At 32.7% G+C, this 19,040-nt stretch overlaps 2 protein-coding genes across 2 annotated transcripts; both read right to left on the bottom strand.

The window, feature by feature from the left end:
* Positions 1–281: 281 nt before the first annotated feature.
* Positions 282–2,831, bottom strand: LOC143909126 (limbic system-associated membrane protein-like). The gene is made up of 11 exons (XM_077427026.1): positions 2,811–2,831; positions 2,737–2,766; positions 2,306–2,456; positions 2,091–2,218; positions 1,812–2,006; positions 1,594–1,732; positions 1,426–1,523; positions 1,211–1,332; positions 780–960; positions 537–707; positions 282–458 (listed from the first exon to the last, which is right to left on the bottom strand). Exons 1-11 carry the CDS (start codon positions 2,829–2,831, stop codon positions 282–284), a joined length of 1,413 nt encoding a protein of 470 aa, XP_077283152.1.
* A 9,009-nt stretch (positions 2,832–11,840) lies between these two features.
* LOC143910099 (uncharacterized) lies at positions 11,841–18,755 on the bottom strand. The gene is made up of 12 exons (XM_077428472.1): positions 18,541–18,755; positions 18,273–18,463; positions 18,045–18,116; positions 16,658–16,756; positions 16,458–16,550; positions 14,628–14,867; positions 13,148–13,353; positions 12,956–13,081; positions 12,774–12,877; positions 12,584–12,706; positions 12,309–12,465; positions 11,841–12,228 (listed from the first exon to the last, which is right to left on the bottom strand). The coding sequence occupies exons 2-12, from the start codon at positions 18,432–18,434 to the stop codon at positions 11,856–11,858; spliced, it is 1,755 nt and encodes a 584-aa protein (XP_077284598.1). The 5' UTR covers positions 18,435–18,463; positions 18,541–18,755; the 3' UTR covers positions 11,841–11,855.
* Between the last annotated feature and the right edge of the window lie 285 nt (positions 18,756–19,040).

Raw genomic sequence — 19,040 nt, 5'->3', positions numbered from 1 at the left:
ATCAAAACATACTATAAATTTATGTATTAATAAATTTATAAAATTTAAAAATTATTTTATAAAATACACACGTCTTTCATTCGGTAACAAAAGAGAGCATTTATATTGATAATCATTTTTTTGACTTTTCAAGATAAATATACAGAGAAGGTTTCACATTTATGTTTATGTTATTATTATAAATATAAATATTCATGTAATATATATCGATGCGATACGAAGTGTTTGGTAAACTGTAATCATACGATATATATATTAATAAATATTATTTAACACTCCGCCTAGGAATATGTCATTTTGTGAAGTGACGTAAAAATTGTTATAATAAACGCTATGATAGTAGTTACTAAATAAATAGGTCGAAATTTATTCGCTGCATTGAAGGGTGGAGGAACACCACCTTCGGCTGCGTGCACGTCCATGATACCTCGTGTGTGAAATTGAAATATGTCACTGACCTGAAAATGCAACAGATATAAATTTTCTATTGCTAAAACAATATTGTAATTCATATTTTCCATTCAGATAATATTAACCTCGTTCCATCCATATCGGTTTTTCGCTTGAACAATTACTTCATATACAGCACCAGCACGTAGGCCACGTAACTCGTGTGTTACTCGATGTGAGAGACTTCCTTGCACACCTAATCTCCCTACTAGAGATACATCATGCCATCTTCCTGGTTGTTGAAATGATTCATTCACCTGTAATCGTTCAATTGATTTGACTTAATGGCATGATACATATTTAAATAAAAAAAAATGTATATTGTTTACCATTAGTTGTCTGTATAGTAAACGAAGTTCATCGAGTGTGGGATAGCTATCCAATTCAAATGTCAAATTGTACGCGTGAGGATATCTAGAGAGAGGTGGAGAGTGGAATGAAGCTGGACCTGGTCGCCCCGATACTTCAACATGTTGTTTTGATCTTCCCAAAGGATTATCAGCGGCACAACTGTAAAAAATTTAATTTTTTAAAATTAATTCTTATCATTTTTTTTAAGTGACTGATATATTATATTATATATTATTTATATTATTATATATTACTGACTGATATATTATTTATTTTATTTTATTTTATTTTTTTATTATTATTTTTTTTTTTTGTGTTATATTTTTTGACCATTGTGGCGCTTTAGGAATCCCTGTTATGCCACAATGGTCTGTTTAGAATAAATAAATAAATAAATTATAAATATTACCTGTAATTTCCGAAATCTTCAGGTTGCACATTAGTTATGAGCAGAGAGTGATTTTGATGACGTGATGACATTGTGATTCTATCATTGGGTGATATTGGAAATGAGTCTTGATACCAAGATACCTAAAATTTTACATTACATTATGCAAAATAAACTAAAACTGTTCATTTAAAAAAAAATCATATTTATAAGCGTGAGAAAGTAATCACATTAACCTCTGCTGGAGGATCGGCTTCCACAGTGCAAACAAGCTCCGCTTGAAATCCCTCACCACTGTGTACCCAAGATCTTTCTACTGTTATTTCTGGAGGGACTAAAAAAATAATAAATTAAAATTAAATCATATTTCAATTTAATGACACATGTAAAAAAATTCAACTTACATAATACTTGTAGTACAAAATCTTTGTTTAGGGCTGGACCTACACCGTTATCTACTATACACCGGTATTTACCAGCCGATGCTCTGGTGACTTGATCCATCACTAATTGTTGCCCTTCTCCGACTCGTGTACTGTCGTTCTACAATTAAAATAAATATGAATACATTTTTACTGAATGACTAAATAGATACATAACACATGCAATGTCAAGAACTAACCAGTCTTAACCATGTAACGGCTGGGACGGGATTCCCAGAGGCTCGGCATTCTAACGCTGCAGCACCACCTTTTCTTGCAGTGGCTCTCAGTGAATCTGGAGTGGTTCTGACTGATGCCGGCACCAAAATTTCAACTGTGTGTATTTGATCACGATTTTCACGATCGCTAATTTGACAAACATAGTCGCCTGCGTCCTAAGAAAGTTTAATAAATACCATCATCAGCTATTATATTTTATTAAAAATATTTAAAAATAAAATTCAGTAGTAAATAAATACTTGAGGGCCGACTTGGGTTATTTGTAAATTATAGCCATCGACTAAACGAAACCGATCGTCTCTTGTTACCATAAGACTTGCAGCTGTGAGAACGGCTGCTCCCCTCCTCCACAGAAGCACCAGTGAACCTGAGGATATAGAAAAATTATGCGTCATTACAATTAAGTTGGCTAACCAATGATATTTTAATAATACATAATTGTGTTGGAATATACCGAGGTTTTGAACTTGACATGGAAGTAAGAGAGTATCTCCGATAACCGCTCTGTATGTTTGACCTCTTGACAAAAATTTTGGACCATCTTCTGAAAGTGCAACGATTTTATATAGTGCATTATAAAAATATGATTTTTTTTTATTTAACGTCTAGAATTTATATTAGTGGGTACATATTATATTACAGAACATCAAAATATTAACTGCATATACATAGTGTATGCTCATTCAAAATCAAAATAGCAAGTACACATATACATACATATGTATATAGCTGAAGCCACATATTGAATTAATTGCAGCCATCTCAAATAAGTATTTTTGTCATTTTTTCAATTACCTCTGTGTTGAGCATTAATGATGGTAATCAGCCAGCAGGCAGCTAGCGCTATGGCCAGCGTTGTCTTAGCACCACTCATATCGTCTCTACCATTATTCTTTTATTAGCTCCTTCTTTCTTCTGTAAATAAAATTTAAATCTTATTATAGTAATTTGTGAATTACTGTTAGGTGATTCACAGCCATATCGAGAGGGGGGGGGGGGTAAATATATAAATCATATAAATTAGCTTCCCACATGCTTATGGTTTTGTTTATTATTTGGCAGTGTAAATAATTTAAACAATATTGGTTGAGTTCATTTTATGGGTAAACTGTACTATTAACATATGTATGTATACGGTTTCCCTCACGGGACCGAAAGTGAAACGCCCGAAAACGCAAATATCGGAAGGCAAAGATCGAAAATCGAAAGATCTTAAGTCGAAAGATAAAAAAAAGGGTGCATGGTGAACGGTACTATATATATATATATATAATATATATGAGTGGCATGCGATGAAATTATCTCTCTTTTTGTCATACAGCCTTGTTTAATGTGCGCGCGCAGAATACGGTAGGAAAAGCCTGTTCCTCTTGTTCCTGTTGTATCCTGCTCGCGCAAATTAAGTGAGTATGTACGACGGGGGGGAGAGACCCTTTTTTTATCTTTTGACTTAAGATCTTTTGATTTTCGATCTTTGCCTTCCGATATTTGCGTTTTCGGGCGTTTCGCTTTCGGTCCCGTGATGTAGACCCGTATGTATATAAATACATATGTACATATTATCTTTCTAATTTCAATTTATTTTCATTTTTAACTACATACATATGTATGTTGTTTCAAGGATAAGTCTTAAACAAATAAAATCATTACAAAAATATATGACAAATGAACAAAATATGAAAAAAACGGGATTTTATATTCGTTGCTAAATAAAAGAGTAAAAGAACACACGTCAAAGAAGGTAAAAAATTAAACGACAGATTATTATTAATTTGTTGGAAAGCTAATCGAAAATATTTTACAACGTTGATTTAATGATGACCTTCAAATGCATTTTTTTATCTATGAAAATTAAATAATTTGAAAATAGTTGTGACGGTCAATGTATTTATTATAGTCGGATTTACGAGGCTTTGTTCAGGCGAGTAAAATGTGTCAAAAAAAAAAAAAAGTGAAGTCTGTGGACTAAGATAAGGTAACATGAGATGATAATTGGATTATTACGCACATTGCGATCGCCCAAAAGACAATTTTTGTCATGAAAATCGCGAATACGGAATATTTGGCACTCGAGTTCTCGTTAGTATGATAGTTATATTTAGTATGATGGACTTTTCGGCTGCCAGATGTTCTGTTATAGAGATTTTAGTGACTTTTAGGCGAGCGCTTTGTGGGCAATAATCACCGAACCCATGAGATAGTACACTAGATTTGCTGGTAATATAAACATCTATACATTAATAAATAAAAATAATCTAAACATTAACAAATAAAAAATGCAAACGAACAAAAATCCGACTTTATATGTACATATATTAGAAGATTATGGCGCGTATGACGCAATTTTTATTTCCTTTTGTTAATGTATGTAAATACATATGCAGTACGTACATATGTATCATTGTACATATAAAATATGAAGAACAGATGTGACGCTCCTAACCAACAGACTCATTCAATGTCCACTACTGTAGTTTCAGAGTGAGGTAAAATCCTAGAAGATCCATCAAAATATACAATTTGTCTTGCGTCTTAAGTTCTTAGTGGACGTCTTCGGGCGAATTTCGGATTAATGCGAATTAATTGGCCCGTTTGATCGACCGCTCCAGTAATAAACCTGCTCGTAAAGTCGCAAGGGATGAATTCGCGACGCTCTGAAACAGGCATTAGAGTGCTGAAAATAGTGGAATTTCATTATTAACAATTACTCGGTCCCGCATCGCCCGTTGAAGCGGAGGAGCCATTAATTTAATAGAAGTTACGTAGTCGGAAAATTCTTTCGAAGTAGGGAGAGGGATGAATTATTGCCGAAGGCTAAAACCTGAACGGAAGCCCTGAATCTAATCATACGTAAATACTACACTAGTGTTTGGCAGTTCTTTTTATTCGAACGATACTAAGTAGAATGAATAGTGGGAGGGGGGTTTGCGGAAAAGCAAATTGGAGAAATCGTGAAACTGAAAATCACCGCGTTGTTTGATGTTAACTCAAATTTATGTATACATATGTATTATATATGTACATATATATTGAGTGTTATGTATGATTTGATACAATTTAAAAGTCATTTATTGGAACGCATTATTGTCGGTTGTTTTGGAACCGGACGCACGAAAATTATTCAATTAAATCGCATTAACAAGTCCTCGGCGACTAAAACGACGTGGGAATTGACACAACTCACAAAATGAGTAGGAGTTTTGGTATAAATCAAAAATTGTTTTCGGCAAAGGAGGGGAAGTTGGACAGCACATATGTATGTACATATATTAGTTTGTATTAGACAGAAATATCTATTAAGGTCGAGTGAATGTCGATAAATATAAAGCTGGAATAATAATAAAATTTTAGTTATTTAAAAACTCTAGCGGGAACGAAAGTATCGAAGTTATAAAAGTTTGATACAGTGTATAAATATTTTTGAACAGTTTGAGCTAAAATTAATTTTAATTTTAGTCGATTCAATTGAAATGTTTAAAAATACACATTAACTGGCAGATAAAAATATATCCGGTTTGTGTATGAGTATATACCGGGCCTTTTTATCTGAAACAAATACGTACGTATTTGCATTAACAGCCTTTCAAATTTTCATTACATATAGAGTAATTATTTATTAAAAAAAATACATTTTGATTATACATATTAAGAGGCTGTACACCCGAAACCTTAATTTTGTTGCCATTCCTTTCTTCGATATATATATTGAGTGAATGCGACAATATATATCAATATATATATATATATATATATATATATATATATATATATATATATATATATATATATATATATATATATATATATATATATAATACATATGTATATGCGTATGAATGGTATGTTTATTCGTCTTAAATAAACAGAGAAATGTTATAATAACATTATTATAACATTTCTCTGTAAATACCATTTTGAGATGAAAATGATTTAACTCCGGACAAATTCAAACACATAAAATATTTTCAATTTTTTATATATATTTTAATGAGTACTTTCATTTATTTTATTTATTTATTACGAACTTACATACAAATGTATACAAATTCAAAATAATTAAATTGATTTTACGATGTAAATAGTTTTATATAAAGAAATCTAAACTAAATACGGATTGTGTCACTGAGAACACAGGAATCTCTTAAGTACTTAATTTTCATAAAAAATGGAAAATTTATATAGAAAATTTCAGCTCAACTTTCTAATACATCGGTATTTTCATCGGAGAAAAATTTTATCGAGAAAATTTTACATACATATGTATGTACATGGACAAAATACACTGTAAATTAGCCACGTTCGAAATCGAATATAGAATTAAAAACAAAAAAAAGAAAACATCTTGATTCGTTAATTTTTCTCTGAGATATTTTATGTGTAGATATGTACATATGTACATATATTTTGAACACGTACTCGATACATGTACATGCATAGCTATAACTATGTACTTGAAAGAAAAATATCCCACCCATTCTCATTTTCTCATGAGGTTAAATAGGATGCAACATTTGGTAGATGTTAAGCCGTATTTATCTATGTGTGTACATATGTACATACATAGGACATCAAACAGATTTTTTGTTTTTAAACATGCAATTTTTAGTATCAGATATCATATTCGTTATCACATTAACGTTTTAATGACTATTTCGCGCAGGGGAAAATTGACTATCTAAGAAAATTTTCGTTACGCTTCACGAACGGTGGGGTCGATAAGCGCGTCTATATTTTCCGGTCTGGTGAAGATTGGGGATCGCTGGTTACGATGGCCTCCCCTGTTTGGGGTAGTCGCGCCCTACCCCTCATTGTAGTACAGCTAGGGTGACCTATCACACATAATAAATAAGTACTTTGATATTTATAGCCCTTACAAATGCGCGCTGGTGGTACACGCGTACGGGTAATACGAGTGCATCTATTTAACGCGAACCGTTGCGCAATAAGGGTCGACAGCCCTGTACAGATTTATTCTATTTTTTTTACTATAATTTTTCATTGTGCTGTGTTACGCATTCTCATTTTGTACTTTTTTTTTTTGAATGAAACGTTTTGTTGGCGAGCTCAGTAATGCGACGATAATAATATGTTGCGAACACAACCATTGTTGTGGACGAACAAAAATATTATATTAAACGAGTGGGGTACAGAATAGTACTATGTACATACTTATGTATGTATGTTGCAGACAAATCTAGTGTGAACGACGAGCAAATTTTCTTAAACTTTCATTTTACGTTTTATGATTAATGGATAGGCTCGTTTGTTCTAATTAAAATTAAATCACTCTCATCACCTAGCTAAATGAATGGAAACTTTTCATATGTACATATATTTAAATCACTGAATGCAATTTAAAGAGTTTATAAAATTTTATGATATATTTAATTTTATCATAGGTCCCATTAAAAGTTGTTTCAAAGCGACACATGAATAAACTTTGTACATGAATATGAAACACATTCTACAATGCACATTCATAGGTATACATATATAAAAATCGACAAATTCAGATTTGGGATGAATTTTGTACAAAAGTAAAGGGTGGCGGGAGGGGGGTCGAAGATGCCGAAGATTTTATTGGATCCGTCACAAAAATTGAGTTAGATAAAATGACAAACTCTATCAGGTGACGGTTGATCTGGGTTTAATAACCATCCAGAATTGCCAGCAGCGTATATAAAACAAATAATGCGCTGTGGCTGATCCGAGGAGATGACGAATTCATATAATCTACCTATGTATATTTTTATGTAAATAATTAATTTCTACAATACATATGTACATATGTACTACATAGTAATAATATGTAATAATAACATATTATTACTAAATAGTACATATGTACATATGTATTGTACAAATAAAGTAAGCAGCCTAAACACTACACAATTCTTTCATGACATACATAGATACTACATATCTTATTCATTGACATTAAAAAATGGAAAATAAAATATTTTTAAAAAAATTAAGAAAACTCAAAAAAATAGAAATATGATTAGGTATAGATTAGATATGTATATGTATGTATGTATGTATGTAATAAAATAGAAATATGTATGTATGTACATATGTATATTATTGGCAAATTATAATTTTTATCAAAATTATTTTTTTGTTAAAGAATTCAACTCAAACTCATCCGTTCATATACGGTCAAATTGACACTAATTTTATCGACTTACTAGTTGTTTTATAAAAAATGGAAAATTACAGAAAGAAAATAAGGAAAATTACAGTACGGAAATAAGGAAAATTATAGTACGAAAATTTACATAGGAAATTTCAGCTCAACTTTCTAATACCCGGCTTCGCTCAGTATTTGTAATATAAACGGCTTAAACATGGCGAATCTAATAGTAAATATTTATTTGTTTTGTTATTAAATTTATTTGAATCGAAAAAAATATATATTGAATCGAAACCATATCGAATCGTCGTCATATAAACTTTGATTTGTTTTCGATGTCACCAACCAACATTACATACTTACATACATACATAGTTACAAGGTCTCTTTCGAAATTATATATTAGATTGAGAATAATTAACGCTGTTAATTACGCGCTGAAAACCAAACACATATTACTACGTAGATCAAGAGCGTGTTTTTAGAGACACATGTGCTGTAAAACATGTGTCATTAAAATAAGCGTATAAAACAGAAAAAAAAACAAGCTTATTTATGAATGAATAAAAATTACGAATAGTCAACAAAAATTATTGAATACACCTACTTGTATGAGTTTAATACAACAGACGGACGAACGGATTGAATATAACCCTAATTGCCTATCTAATATTTGCAACCCCTATAAAAAAGCTCGCAAATCCCTAGACATATCCTCCCCTTCAAAAATTGAATTTGCAATTATGTTGATGAGATGACTTTTGATCGACGGCATATGCGCATACAAAAGGGACGATGATTAAAAAAAAGAGATAGTAATTTAACTTTCGCGCGAGTAATTACAGAACCTTTGTTTTATCACAGTTGTACATAAACAATGGTAATTACCCGAATTATATCGAACCGGAACCGATTCCGATTCGCGTCTGGAGATCGACGATAGTTGCGCGCACACCTTATACACTTTTCCGGAACGAGACTTCCGCCATGACGAAAAAGTCGAAGATTTTCCGGGTGTTACCGGTCGCGGCGCACACTCACGCGACGGCCATCTTTATCTGGAAAATCTGAATGGAAAAACTGCGGTGGTGTGGGGGGGGGTGGTAGTGGAAGAGAGGGTAGACGGAATCGGAAGGCTTTTCTTGACGGGGGAAAACGCTTTTCTTTCGATCGAAGCTCCGAAGCACTACGTTTACGTCGCGGCAAACATGCTGGATATATGGCGCGAAAGCAATTAAACGGCCAGGGCTGTCGCACGTTTTCAGATTGCGATTTATCTCGATAGCGAATCGGTTTGTTGGTGGGGAGTGTAAATGCGACCGGTTCGCTCGGAGGACTGCTGTTCACTTGTCGGCGCGCGACATCGATCCGCTTACCCACCCCTGACTAGAACACACACACACTCGCACGGACGCACATGGTACTTATACACAAGAAAAGCAGAGCTTTTGGGTGAAGTGTTGCCAGTTAGGAAAATTGTATGCAAATCATACATTTATCCCAATTTTTTAAAACAATTATTTCTTATAAAATACAGTCGGTTTTATAAGAAAGTTTTTTTATACAAATGGACGCTGCTGTAATCGTTTAGTTCAACCGATTTAAAAGTTTCCACACTTTCATCGGTTCGAGGTTAAGGGCAAGACATAATCTCAGTATCAGTACGATAATCTCAGACCAAGATTGATTCCAGGTCGATATCCTTTTCCATGTTCCCCGACTGATTGGATATTGGCTCGGCATTATTCTTGGATTGATGCTAGGATTATGACTCGTTCTTAATCTCGAACCCGTGAATATTTCATCGCATACGCGATATCGGCGCACCTACATATGTAGGTTTCAATTTGGTGGGGAGGGAGACGGATTAAACGTATAAAAAATATATTTTGCAAATTGAATAAAGTTTAATAAATGGTTTTACAAATTTATTCAAAAAAATAATTCAGCTGTTTTTTTTATTATTACAAAACATTTGAATATTTGTCGCGGTTTTTGAAAAACTTATTTTAAAATTTTTTTTGTGGCATTTAAATTTAGGTTTTTTTTGTGAGGCTGAAATCTAAACCTATCTCCACTATTTATTTGGTTGAGGTTCATTTTGGAATTTGCTCGTAATCTCGAGTGGTTAGTGACTGAAAATGTTGAAAGGTCAAATTTTTCCAATAAGTAAAGTTTAATTTCTGGTTCTCTTCGTACGATTCATACGGGTGACCGTGAAAATATTCGTTTATCATGCATACATATGAAAAACGGTTAGTATATATGTATATCAGTGGCGTGCGATAAAAGTCTCTCTCCCTTCGTCGTACATCCTCACTTAATTTGCGCGAGCAGGATACAACAGGAACAAAAGGAACAGGCTTTTCCTCCCGTATTCTGCGCGCGCATATTAAACAAGGCTGTATGACAAAAAAAAGAGAGATAATTTCACCGCATGCCTCTGATATATATATAATATATACATACATAGTACCGTCTACCTTGCACCCTTTTTTTATCTTTCAACTTAAGATCTTTCGATTTTCGATCTTTGCCTTCCGATATTTGCTTTTTCGACCTTTTCACTTTCGGTCCCGTGAGGTAGCCCGATTCATACTTACATATATGTAATGATAAATTAAATAGAATAATTCTGTCGAGACTGTGGAGTTGGATCAAAATTTACCGACACTGACTCCGACTCCAACTTTATTTTATGATTCAACTCTTACTCCGACTCCAACTTGATTTGAACGATTTTAGTGAGATTGATTTTTCTTGCCAACGTATAAAGTTGTTAGTAGTAAAAATAAAAGTGATTTTCAAAATATAAAAAATTGAAGAAATTAAAAAAAATCACTAAAAATTGATACTTACAATCGCTTTTGGACATAAAACATCAAAATAGTGCAATTCAATAATTTAATTTAATTTATAATTTATAATTTAATTAAAAATAAGATTTTTATAAATAGGTTATTAAATTAAAATTTATTAGTGGATTTACTTCAATAAAATTTGATACTATAGTTGACAAATACTGTAATATAAAATAAAGAAAATAATATTAGGTATGTATATACTATTAATTAGTAAATCAATCGGAGTCAGTTGATTTTCTTACGACTTACGACACGGATTCTACAGCCCATCTTTTTAGAAAATAAGAGTAAATAATATCATATAATAATAGATATAATAATAATAATTACTTTTTATTCCAGACGACAAGGAGAATAGTGCAATCCCCATCGTTCATATTAATAATATATAGATAATACAAATGAATGATAAAATAAATAAATGCAATATAATAATATAATACTAATAATATATATACATATAATAATAATATTACATAATAAATAATAATAATAATAATTAATTAATCATGTGAAAGTCAATGAATGGCGGTCGGTGAAGTAGCTCCATCTACCGAACGTACAGAGATGAGCGTAAACGAGAAGGGGCAGCAAGAAAACAATTTGATATTAAAACACGACGACGTAGAGATAATTTATATAACAAATATTATTTTATATTAACTAACTCAATGACAGCAAAAAAATCTACGTACATAGATAAAGTAAATAGGTTAATGAAACACCAAGCCTGTTAGATATGTATATACGTATGTATGATGTAGGTATATCTGATGCTAAGAAAAGAGTGGAAGAAGATTCGAAAGAAATAAAAAGCTTAGACTTTTAGTTTATTCAATTTATTGATTAATTTTTCACATACATATGTATATAATTTTTAAAATCTACATATGTATAAATATTATATAGTAGATTAACTTATTTTTAAATAATATAATATAATTAAAAAAAATTTCATTAAGAAGCGGTTTTGGACGGCAAGTGCTTATTCCATTAATAAATACGAATTAGTCAATTTTGTCAATACTTATTGAGATTGTTGCATTATCTCCAAGCAGTGGGTCACCGAGGAAAAGCGATTGTTTGGAAGTCAAGACCCGACTCCACGAAACATTTTTCAGACTTAAAACTGGCGCTGCCAACTTAAGAAGAGGACGTTGAATGTATTTTTTGAAAGATTTCTTCTTATCTACTTCCTTTATTTTTTCTTCGATTTCAGATTCAGAATTCACTTCGGGCGTCTCATCAACCAGAGAAAGACTTCTTTTTTTGTCACAATGCACGTCTTGTTTATCGGACCAAACTTCAACGCCCAGTTGATATTGAGAAGACACACTACTATCATCACAAGTCCAGCACCATACTCTTACACCACCATCACTATAACGTAACGAGAAAATGATTTATAAGCAAAATACATCATAAATATGCAGCGATGGTGCATTCAATTAATTGATCACCTTTCGTCACGCTCGCATTTCGGATAAAACCAATGACCCGTCGAATGCAAAAGGGCTTGGCAACATTCGCGTGAACTCGGCTCGATGTTAGTACGATCTTCTGCTCTTAAAGTTAATTGGACTCCATGTGCTTTCAATATATGCTGATGCAAGTCGCCTGAAATAATAAATTAAAGGTACTCAATACTTTTCGGTGACAAATTTTCATCGGTACAATAATTTCACTTTTGCTAATTTCTCAATTTATTTATAAAAACTATGTATTTTATTTTTACCTGTTATTTTTACACGACAATTCTGATCAGCTGGGCAATTTATGTACTGGTTACATTTACGATTTTTTGTTATTTCTTCGTTGTCAGTGTTAGAGTTGTCATTTTCATCAAACCTTGTAATATCTACACAATAATTAAAATAAATAAGTTTGAGTATATGTGGATTAAAATCCATCCAATCAATTCCTACCTTGTGTAGAAGAGTGGAAATTGGTGGGTGGTAAGCTGGCGCATGAACCACCTGCAGTGCACGCTAAACTATTCAGAGAATTGCTTTCATTTCTGTTCGATTCCCTGTTTTTGAAAAATAATATTTAAAATCAAGATACTTATTAATTAAGCGGTTAAAATTAAAAATTTATTCATAGTTACCTGGCTATATCAAGAGTAGAAAGTGACCTGGAAATATCTCTGTCTTCAAGGAATATCATGTCTCTGGTTGAGGCTCTAGTTGCTCTGGCAATGTTTCCAGTAGAGCGAGCTCGACCTGGTAATAATCTAATCTTAAAGATTAGTTTGTATTCTAAAAGTGTGGAAATTTATTTAATATACAAATGTATGTACCTCTGAAGCAGCTTCTGTGTGCCCCATTTGAGCCCAGTACCCGTCATGTCATGAGCTGGAAACTCTTGTTCGTGTGCGGTTTCACCATTTTCGCTCTGTTTCGGTTCTCTTTTAATGAATTTCGCGTCTCCGAACAAGTTCTGGGTTAGTTTGCTTTTCGCCTTATCGCCCTGCAGCTCGAATGCTTCCACTACACAATTGTACACCTGAAAATTTACGAAAAATAAATAATATTTTTATCTTGGCTATTGATATTGTTGAGTAGCATTTGATTTTCACCCTACATGATAAGCACTCCCCCTCATTCCATTAAGCATTATACCTATAATTGATTCAGTACGCTTTTCCCCAAATGTCGTAATTCATTCGTTCCTTGGTGAATCGAAACCGGTTATTTTTTAAATTAAAACCGGTTTTAATATGTACATACACAGATGATGTACTACAATGTACATATGTACATACATTGTACATACATAAATTTCAAATTTAAATTCAACATTTCAAGATCTTATTACCGGTACAATACTATTATTATTTATATACTAGTGGTTTTACCCGGCATCACTTGGTATTTTTAATATAAACCGCTTAAACATGGATAATCTAATAGTAAACATTTATTTCTTTTTTTTATTAAATTTATTTGAATCGAAAAAAAAATTAACGACAGCCAATCAGAAATGAATTACACACACACAACTGGAACTGAAAAAAGAGTCCGGATCCGGAACTGAAAAAGGAATCGGGATTCAGAACTGAAACAGGAATCCGGAACCAGAACTGAAACAAGAATCCAGAACTGGAACTGAAACAGGATTCGGGATCCGGAACTGAAAATGAAAAAGGAATCTGGAACTGGAACTGAAAAAGAAATTCGGAACCGGAACTGAAAAAGAAATTTGGAGCCGGAATTGAAAAAGGAATCGGGATCCGGAACTGAAACATGAATCGGATTCGAAATTTGAACAGAAAAAGGAATCGATATCGTCGTCATAGAAAATGAGATCTTTTCGATAACGTCACGGATTCTACCACCCAAACCTTACATACATTAAACCTTCAATTAAAACTTATATACATATATGTAGTAACATACAAAGTCTCTTTCGAAATTATATATTAGATTGTACTATTATTTCATATTTATTATTATTTAAAATACTTTTAAATTAATTATATTTGAGTTTTTTAGTATTTAACGCACAATAAGATTTTTTGTCTTAAAGTGTGATGATGGTTTTTTTCGTATTGAAACCAAAAATTGTACTTCAGCCAATTTTGAACAGTTATTACTCATCAACTTGTTTTCATCTGAAATTTCCGAATAAGCAGAGAGTATTTAATTATAATAATAACAATAAAAGAGGTGACCACTCCGGGTCAATTTGTGCAGAGTCAGCCAGCTCATGAAACGTGACCCACCGTTGATGGTGTGGGTGCGGTGAATAATGAATGTGTTAATGAAATTAATGATTACTTCGTCGGCGAGTAGATTTCTGAGAGGGGGTCCTCCCGCAGCCCCCAGGGCGGTCCGACATATGGGGCAGGCGGCCAGAGGCGCTCGACAGGGGGCACAGAGCACATGACCCCGGGAGCACTGTACTGCTGGGGGGCGCACAGTTGAAACACAAATTGGGCACTCCAGTGCACGAAGAATACCAGCTACACACGATCCAAGACGACCCAGAGCACCAGGAAGAGGACCGCAGAATAAAGCCTGAAAAAAAGCAGGGGATATCACTATGTAGAATGACAAAACTTCAATGAAAAGTGTCTACATACATATGTACTAGCAGTACATATTTTAGATATTAGGTCACTGTTTTTCGTGTGAACAACAATTTCCGAATATCTTACCCGAAAAGACGTGTAGTCAAAACTTTATAATTAATGGCGAAAAGTGTCGTCGACTTTCTGCTAACTAACTACTTCACTATCCATTAATTACATCTTTGAACAAATATTTTGATGTACGTATGTATGTGTTTTTTTGTAATAAGTATACATACATATATTCATCCTCTCTTACTGGATACAAGCTTACATATATTTATATAGCACAAAAAAAGGACAATCGATGTAATTGTTGGCGTCAACGCTACAAAGTGTGGCAATGGAAATAAAGCGTTCGTCATACAAAATAGAAAATCTTGAGATCTTGTCTTGATTTTAATGAGAGTCTTGATTGTATGTAGGTATAAAATATTAGTAATTTTTTAAGTGAAAATTTTTATAGCAGGGTATTGTAAGTTCGTAACGTTAAGAAATGAAAGTGGAACACTAATAAGGAAAGTGCTATTATCAGTTAATTATTATTTATATTCATCTTTGAGTTAATATTGAGACAATTTACGTAAACATCTCTATTGGTGTTGGTGAAATAAATAGTTCTATACAAATTGTATTCTATTTTATCGAAATAAAATTTGTATTAACTCATTATGGGCCGCTCAAATTTTCCGAAAAAATTCTAGGAGAATCTGTTTATTTTTCGCAAACTGACAGTAAAAATAATAGACTTTGTAAATTAAACATTTTTATCAATTAAATTGACATTTGGAATACAGCATCTCACAGATATCTTCGACCGTATAGATGAACAGATCAGCGTATTTAATTTTGTATCAGTATTCATATAAAATTGAATACATTTCAATATATTTTCACATAATAAACAAAAAGTATATATCTTATACATGGATCATTGTGTTTTTCGTTTGAATGAAAGATTTCGGTCAGTTTCGATATCTGGCTATTTGTTCCGAAAAATAATTATTATGAAATATTTCAACAGATTTCTTGGAAAGAAAAGTCAAGCTTTAAACCATAGAAATCTATATAGTATGGTATCATATATATGAATGGAAATTTGAAAATAAATCTTCAAAATATAAATATTTTTTTTTGTATGAGTTTGGAGGATTTAAAAACACACGCTGTGTTGACGGCCTTAGAATGAAATTTTGTTTAAAACACAACGTATGTGTGTTTTAAACGTATATATTACGAGTATAGTAGAACATTTTTGACCACAAATTACGTACTCTACTTTTACCAGTCGTATTTTTCTACTTTTACCAATCGGAGGTTTTACTCCTACCGTGCGCAACTTCACACATCTATCTTTATTTTAATTTAATATCAAAAGGTTCAAAGATTATTATTTTTATTAATAAAATATGTAAAATTTTTATTATATGTACATATGTAACTATGTAAAATAAAAACCATAAAATATAATTTAAATATATGTAGAATAATTGGGAAGTATATGTATGTACAAATAATATGTAAAATATGTATGTACCTCTGGATTCCAATCAGTGAGTGGACCACTAGACCAAACCAGCAGTTGAACTGATCGACCTGACCCTTTTACCAAACGAGCCACGTCGCTGATCTGAAAATAAATAATAACGTCACTGAAAGTATTATGCTTTAAAAGTATAATTTTATATATAAAGGGGATGGTTTTATTATAAAAAGGAAAAAAATACGTTTTACAACCTTGAGTCCGACAACGTCTTCTCCAGCAACCCTTAGCAAACAATCACCATCTCGTAAACCGGCTGTCCCAGCAGCAGAATCAGCATCTACAGTCTTCACCTGAATTGGGATCGAAATGATTTGATGAAAATCGTGAAAATTTTAATTTCCGGAATTATTCATTCAGAGTGAGTTTCATTGAATGCTTTCAATGGCATTCATAATAGCGTGTTGGCTTTGAAATAATGTATCAAATTATTGTAATAGATTTTCTATCACGATAGCGCATTTATTTAATGTGGTATAAACGTTGCTTTACATATAATATTTTTTTGTGATTTATATCAATCCAACACGCTTGAAATTAAAATCGATTTCGAAACTTCAGTGTTCATTGAAAATATCATCCGTTGAAAAGCGCTGCTAATCGGAAGTAAGCGTGAATAATACGAAGTGCGTACCTATGAAGGTACCAGGAAAGACTTGTTTTTCCTCATTGTGCTAGACTAGGTTATCATATATCCGATACATAACATAGTATTATTATATTAAATAAAAGCGCATAACTGTATATCAAGGTGATCAAGCGCGAAGGTCGTTTTCTCCACACATCGTAAAGGAAGGTCAGAGTATTGACACTTGGTCAATGTGTTGATCTCAGAAGTAGCAGGACGAATTTAATTTATTTGATGACTCAAAGTCTGAATCAAGGAAAATTTTCATCGTCGTAGAAAGTATAATATATGTACCTATTATAAACAATGAATGTTTCAACAGTAAGGACTAATGATATTAACATAAGAGTTAACCGCACAGGGTCAGGTATATTAGGTACAATGAACCTATTCATAATTTTATATTTATTTGCCTTGAATATGGAAAGTTCGGTGATGACTGTCTAGGACAGTCAATGACCCAAAGACGTTATTTCATATATAAATTATTTATAAGAGGAAGTTATTCTTGAGATTCATTTAAAAGAAAAAGCAGTGGAATTAAAAAAGTGCATAAGTTTGGAGCTGCTTTTCAGAAACGTTTTTATGTCTCAATATTATTGATTGATTTTTATCTTACAAAACTTTCCTCAAAATATTGTTTTTAACAAATTTTTCCTGCTAAATTGCGCGCATTTATCTAAAGCAGCAATCCTCAACATGTTCGGACAGGACGATGTTTTACTCCAGTGAAGCTGGTACACAATTTATGATTGGAGCGTGGACTAATTTCAAAGTGTGGTACGCGACCGCTTACGTGTCTGGAATTTTTCATGCCCTAATTATTTATGAAACGTGCTATATTTAACGGTGAAAGATAAATTAATATTTCATTTAGAAACATTGCAGAAGTTGCTCACAAAATAAATTCTACAACTAACTAATGAAACAGAAAATTATAAACTATTACTCACCCAAGGATATGGATCCCATTGGCTCCTCGTCAAATTGAAACCGATATGCTCTGATGATTCAGGTTTGTTTACCTGAAGAATAAAAATATGTATGTAAGTGCAAGGGTTAAATAAATAAAAAATTGTTTATTTTTTTCATATTGATATGTATATAAAGTTAATTGGGTAACAATTTTCAAATGTTTATTTGTTTGGTTAATAAAGAGTGTCACATCATTTAATAGTTACCAGAACAAGTCGCACACAACCGTCACAATTTTTGCTGTCATTTTCAGTCTGAATCACGTCGGGTAAAATCTTTCCGGAATGTTTCAGCGTACTATCTTCACTCGATAAGTTTTTTTGTTCTTCCATCTTGTGGCTCTCGCCATTTAAGTAAATTTCTGTCATATTCCTTAACTTTATTGCAACATCGATCACTATAATGGCATCACACAAGATATTATCATCACATCGTTTTCCAATACCAAACAAGAAGTAACACCTCGACTATTACCTAAGTGAGAAACAGCTGCGACTTTCACTAGTTACTACCGCAGAGGAACAGGTCCCACTGAATACTGATTCGTAATCCTGAAGATCAAGCGGATGCTGTTTGTCTCGATGGAGGGGTACGAGGTTGTTCATCAGGCAAGGCCACGGCTGCAGGTCATTGATAAAGTTAGTTAATGGATATATGTATGTATATATGTATAGTATACATACATATATGTATAGTATACATCAGTGGCGTATATTGGGTGTGTGCTAGGTGTGCGGCGCACACCCGTGAAAACCAAAGACCACATAAAGTAGTATTTTAATACAAAATAATGTGTTGTTGTATAAACAGGCATTGATGTGTATGGTGTATTTACCGCGTGCGCTAAATGTATGGTGTGGTGTATGGTGTGGTGTGCAGTCTGCAGCGTGTTGTGTGATGTTAGATGTAGTTTGTGCGCCGCGACGAGAGAATACCTATGCCGTGCAGCAAATTGGTGGGTTTGGTTGGAGTGT

The sequence above is a fragment of the Arctopsyche grandis genome, chromosome 3 (genome assembly GCF_051622035.1).
Source record: "Arctopsyche grandis isolate Sample6627 chromosome 3, ASM5162203v2, whole genome shotgun sequence".
Classification (NCBI taxonomy): Eukaryota; Metazoa; Arthropoda; class Insecta; order Trichoptera; family Hydropsychidae; genus Arctopsyche; species Arctopsyche grandis.
Note: the sequence above shows the minus strand (reverse complement) of the source record. Positions and strands in the feature narration are given on the sequence as shown.